General features: G+C 40.5%; 1 protein-coding gene across 1 annotated transcript; it reads left to right on the top strand.

Annotated features, from left to right (window-relative positions):
• Positions 1-2,164: 2,164 nt before the first annotated feature.
• On the top strand, positions 2,165-5,653 carry gba3 (glucosidase, beta, acid 3). The gene is made up of 5 exons (XM_028429346.1): positions 2,165-2,328; positions 2,623-2,847; positions 2,948-3,750; positions 4,216-4,339; positions 4,941-5,653. Exons 1-5 carry the CDS (start codon positions 2,274-2,276, stop codon positions 5,141-5,143), a joined length of 1,410 nt encoding a protein of 469 aa, XP_028285147.1. The 5' UTR covers positions 2,165-2,273; the 3' UTR covers positions 5,144-5,653.
• The last annotated feature ends 388 nt before the right edge of the window (positions 5,654-6,041 follow it).

Below are 6,041 nucleotides of genomic sequence, written 5' to 3'. Positions count from 1 at the left end.
TCTTTGTTAAAAGGATCTGACTCTAAAGCCAGACAGAATTGAGACCTCTGCCAGTGTGTTGTTTGGCTCCAGTGAGCCTTCCTCCTCCATTTCTCGTAAAGCTTTTCCTTTGCTCGGCCGTATTCAGTCCAACAGAGGTGTCCTCCTTTGTTTGGCAAACGACTCATTTATAATTCCCATTCCATCCCGGCGCGGCGTTCACGTCCTCAAATCTACAAATCCACCAAAATGCTGAGTATTCTCGTTAAATAACTTGCTTTGGTGTTAATAGGTTCTCTTTGTTACCCATAGCGTGGGTCCAACTCAGTGTTGTCTTTTCCACGAGAGGCAGCTGCAGTCATCCCAGGTTATCCGCTCCAACTTCAGGAAACGCGCTCTAGCTTTTTTCTTTTTTTTACTCAATTTCCCAGAACTTTGAACAGCAAATAAAATCGAGTAACTCCCTCCTGTGCACCAACAGGAAATTACTTTTCCAAAAACACGAAAGCGCAAAGGCAACAACTTTTTTTTCCTAGCTATCAGAGAGTAGCTAATGGTCGTCAAACAAAAATAAAACGCACTGAATAACTTCACGAACCGCGTCCGAACTCGTTACTCCGTCCCTTTCGTTACCCCGAGTCTCCGGAAAGTCTTTCAAACTGCTCTTCTATCCATTGAGAAGTCCTCTTCCCCTGGTCCTGCCCCGGCTCTGCTACGGTCAATGCTAACTTATTCAAAAGCACATCCGGTTAGCACTTCAAAATAAAACCACCAGCAGGAGAACTTTTGCCGTCAATGAGTTGACGTGATTTTCCTTGTGGTTGCTATTACAGTAGCAACATTTGTATTCCTTCGTCATCGGTGGAAAGTAAGTGTAATAAGGTAAGAAACAAAAAACATTTAAAGAATGTCATTTTTGTACCATGGTTAATGGTAGCTTTTCAGAATAAAACACAATTACGTCACAGAATAGATAGATAGAATTATATCGCTGCCCCATATGTATAAAAGGTGCATTACAATAACAGAGGCATTTTTATGAATAACAGAAGCTGACTTACATGACTTTAGTTCAATCTAAGTTTGTTTTTGTTTCTTATACCCCCCTGCCCATTGTTAGGGTGTCTTAACAAGTCTGTGCACATTGAAGTCATGAAAATGAAGTCACATAAGAATAAATCCTTGTGAGGAGATGAGGAGGAGGTATAATTCGTCAGGATGTTTTTTTTACCTTGTCCAACATAATCCATTGTCCTTTGTTATGATCAGGTTAACTGTGTCACTTCATTCTATAGAAAAGTTGAGTGCATTGAAGTAAGCAGAGATAGGGGGCATTATGCCTCCAGGGTATTCCTTCACCTCAAATAGTCTTGTTGGGTTGTTTTGGTAGAGCCTGAGAGATCTGACGTTGAAGGATGAGCATGGATTTCAACAACCTTGTGCATGCTAACCAGTAAAGATAATAAAAAAGTTCAGCTGATGCTCAGACTGATACAGTTCAGTTAAACAACAGGTACAACAATTCTGTACTGTAAAATGCAAATGTGCAAAGGACTGCTGGACTTAGAAGTATCTTGTGGCAAAAAAAACCCTAAAATACAAGTTAAAACTTAAAAGAACATAAATAAATTTCTCTTGCGACTCCAGTCGCTTCTTTGTATCGGAGTTCCATTGATGGTTGATTGATTTTTTATAGTCATGTTGCATAGAGTCAACTGTCAACAATTTGTAAGTTTTGTAATTTTCGTCGTATTGTTTTGTTATGCAAGCAACTGCTAGTAATCCTCCACCTTAAATATCACATATTAAACTTTAACACACCTGCATATTATTTTCCACAGAAAAATAACCCATATAGACATTCATATAAGCTTGTTTATTTATTGAATGTCTTCCACAAACTATTTGCGACGTCATCACGCATAAGCGCGACTTACGTGTTGCCTTTACGTACCGCTCGATTCGTTGTATTTTCAATACCGTAAACGAAACTTTTGCAATTTGAATACCGGAGCAAGTAAGTAGTGTAATTAAGTTAAGTTTGAATTAGTGTAGTAGTAGTGGTAGTAGAAGTAGAAAGAAACACAATTGGTAGTTATGTTTTAAATTTTCCTTGAAAGGAAAAACACTGTACCACTACCGTAAACGTCCCTAAACGCAACATCTCGGAGTGCTTCCTGGTCGTTGTGGGATAGGCTATTTATGTGTGTGACTGTTAATTTTTCTATAACAGAAAAACATCAAGCGATAAGATAATACAATACTCGGTTTCAGTGTTCTAATCCGCACAAAGCATGTTTGTTCGTGACTTTGCTTGGGGAGCGGCAACTGCTTCCTTTCAAATAGAAGGTATGTAAACAAAACCACGAGCTTTCAGAATGAATTAGACGCGAAAAGTACTCGAGTACTTACCCACAACACAAGTTGTGTCTGTAATCTGATGTTAACTGGCAAGACACAGCAGTGTGTTTAGAATTTATAATTATATACAAAAAAAATCTAAGTAGACATGAGCCAAATATATAATTACAGCAGATTCCTTGACATCCACACACACAAAGTCTCATCAGAAACACAGATTTTTCTTTCTGTCAACACCTTACCTACTTTTATAAATACAACAACTTTTGTGTGCTTTTGCAGGTGGCTGGCAGGCAGACGGCAAGGGACCGAGTATCTGGGACACGTTTAGTCATGAGAAAGGCAGAGTGTTTGGGGAGCAGAATGGAGATGTGGCCTGTAACAGCTATGAGATGTGGGAGAAAGACCTGGAGTGTATTCAGCAGCTTGGACTGACACACTATCGCCTGTCTCTCTCCTGGGCCCGCCTTCTGCCTGATGGGACCATGCAACACATCAATGACAAAGGTGTTTCCATGTTCCTGAATCAGAATTAAAAACTAAGTATGTTTGATGGCTCTTTGGTTGCTCTTTTATAATCCATTAACAGCACTGTCTTGTCTAACAGGTGTACTCTACTACAACAAAGTGATTGATGATTTGCTGGCTTGCAATGTATCACCTATGGTCACTCTATACCACTTTGATCTGCCTCAAGCACTCCAAGATCAGGGAGGGTGGAAGTCACCTGATATAGCAACCTTGTTTGAGAACTATGCCAAGTTTTGTTTTGAGACATTTGGGGACCGTGTCAAACTTTGGATCACAATAAATGAGCCATATGTGTGCGCAAAACTGGGTTACGAAGATGGCATCCACGCCCCAGGATTAAAAGAAAAAGGCACAGCCGCCTACCTGGTGGGACACAACATGCTGCGTGCCCACGCCATGGCCTGGCACAGCTACGACTCCACCTACAGGCAGAAGCAGAAAGGTGCAGTGTCCCTGGCCATCAACAGTGACTGGCTGGAGCCTTTACACCAAGATTCCAACGAGGATGTCGCTGCTGTTGAACGTGACCTTGCATTCACACTGGGGTGGTTTGCATGGCCTGTGTTTGTCAATGGAGATTATCCAGAAATAATGAAATCAGCCATAGATGCTCAAAGTAAAAAGCTAGGGTACAAAGGTGCTTCAAGACTGCCTAGTTTCTCAGACGATGACCCTGCCATTTTGGGAACAGCTGATTTCTTTGCACTCAACTACTATACATCCCGCAAAGTCAAAGCAGGAGGAGGCTGTGGCCAAACGTTGTGCATGAAGAGTGATCGAGATGCTGAGGAACTTTTGGATTCGTCCTGGCCCATTTCTGGTGTGTCCTGGCTGGCTGTGGTACCCCATGGCATAAGGAAACTTCTCAAATACATTAAGGTAACATTACAAATAATCTTTGTATTGCTAAAAGTTAACCAAACCAAGAGACAACCACATCTCGCCACATGCTAAAATGTGAAGTCATTGTTCTTTTTTTTCCCTAGAGTGAACTGAATTGACACACAACAAGACAGATTGCCTTCAGCCAAACAAGAAGAACACTGTGACATTTGTTTAGTGTCTTGCTATTGATTTTGTATGCGGTAATCTCTTTTCGACACCTCCAGAAACACATTGATGCTTCATTAGTGCTGTCACATTGAATGAAACAGTTAGTTTGCTGAAAAGTGTTTGCAAACGAGCAATTTCCTGCTGTTGTGACTTGTCACAGACCATTAGTTTGAGCCTGGCACCGTTGAAATGCAGTTAAACGGCGCACTGTAGACCAATCTGTCTCCCCTCACTGTGCCTGACAGCTGTGATGCCTTGTTTGACAATAATATTTGCCCTATGACTTTGCAGGACACCTTTAGCAACCCAGCAGTCTACATAACGGAGAATGGCTTCCCTCAGGTGGGGCCGCTGCAGATTGAGGATGTGGAGCGATGTGAGTTTTACAAGGACACCATTGCAGAAGTGGATAAAGGTAATGGCTAAATCAGTACAGGATAAATACTCTAAGATTAAAAAAAATGTCTTTTGTTTTATATTTAGTACGAAGAATTTTAGTGTCAGCCCATTGTGGATAAGCATGCACAAGTTGATACATCTAGATAGCTGCATACTAGTAATGCAATACTTACCATTTTTCTAAAGAATTGTTTTGTTGTCACCCTGGAATGCTGCAGCCAATGCAGCTAAATGGAATTAATCCATTATAATTTGGATTTTTCACTCCTGCACTTTTCCTGTGATTTGTGAAGAAGAAAGGCCTGGTAAAATACTTAAGATAGTATGAAGATGAATAATTCTAAGATTTATCCTTTACAGAAAATGCTTTTAATTAATGCATAACCTGCCAAGATGCTAATAGCTGATAAGCATAAAACTAGGCAGACAAATAAATCAGGTTTTAAACACATAATAATGATGCTAATCTTGTCACATGTCATGTTAGCAGTCATGGTTTAATTAGATGGCTGCAGCTCAAAGCACAGAAGGGGAAAGATTCTGTCTCTAAATATACTCTGCTCTTGTTGCATGCACAAAGTAAGAATTCCTGTCTGTGTTTTTAACTGTGTATATAGCTATACAAGAAGATGGGGTCAACGTCTGTGGATATTTTGCGTGGTCACTTATGGACAACTTTGAATGGGCCGATGGATTCAGTGTTCGTTTTGGGTTGTTCCACGTGGACTTCTCTGACCCAAACCTGAGTCGGACTATATACCGATCTGGACGGGAGTATGCAACGGTGATCTCCAAATACAAATCTGGCCGATGCAAATGAGAGCATCGTTTCTTGGATGCACAGTGACAGATGAAAGACAGATGTTTCACAGACGTGTGTATAATGTGTAATTGTGTCTGAAAATGGCAAATTAGTGTCCTATCTGGCTCAGTCTGCACAAGGAGGTTGATGACAAGGCAGCTGTTAGCAGAGAAGATGAAGCTGCTGTAGCCACTTTACAGAGCTTACATGAAAAGCAGTGATCAGCAACATTCATGGCAGCATTATGATAAACATGCTCTAAGGGCATATGTTAAAGCTGACCTCGTCCGGCAGCCATTATCCTCCCTTTAAATCAAATGTAAGTCACCCGAGTGTGTTTGATGATGAATCTGAATATAAGAAATAATACCTCATGTGTTATTGGGGTGGAGTTAATACCTGGACATTATAATTGGGGTTAAGAAGGGTTTTTTCCTTTTTTTCTGTCGGTTGGAGAGAACAGCAGACAAGAATCTATGCCAATTTTTGTAATTAAAAGTGTCGAATATGACATGTAGAGAAAAACGTTTGGGCCTAAAATCTCAAATCATGTCATATTTATGTGGAATAAAGTCTTGGATTAAATGCTGCATGATGTTTTTGACTGCTAAAGTAACCAACTCACCTAACAAAAGGCTAAGGAGACAACATAAACACAATAGTTCATTCAATTGTGAGAATATCATCATGGGGGCTAAAGAAAAAACCTCAGAAAGAATTCCAGCTAAAAGCAGCAGATGTCAAGCCACAGGAGGAGAGTATAATAACGCATGTGATCCCCAGACAGCTGTGCAAACTTAAAAAAAAAAAGTCACAGATGCCCTGTGTTGAGTCTTTGTTGCCAAGCCCAATGATTATTTAAGGTCAGCAATATTGACCCCAGTCTAAATAATCACATCAGGATCATAAACAGAGA

This window comes from Parambassis ranga, chromosome 18 (assembly GCF_900634625.1).
Source record: "Parambassis ranga chromosome 18, fParRan2.1, whole genome shotgun sequence".
Taxonomy (NCBI): Eukaryota; Metazoa; Chordata; class Actinopteri; family Ambassidae; genus Parambassis; species Parambassis ranga.
This window is presented reverse-complemented; position numbering and strand designations above follow the sequence as displayed.

Excerpts from the sequence above, each read along its gene's own strand:
- gba3 (XM_028429346.1), top strand. The coding sequence starts at position 2,274 with ATGTTTGTTCGTGACTTTGCTTGGGGAGCGGCAACTGCTTCCTTTCAA. Across the intron at positions 3,751-4,215 it reads AACTTCTCAAATACATTAAG|GACACCTTTAGCAACCCAGC; the intron begins GTAACATTACAA and ends ATGACTTTGCAG. Across the intron at positions 4,340-4,940 it reads CATTGCAGAAGTGGATAAAG|CTATACAAGAAGATGGGGTC; the intron begins GTAATGGCTAAA and ends CTGTGTATATAG.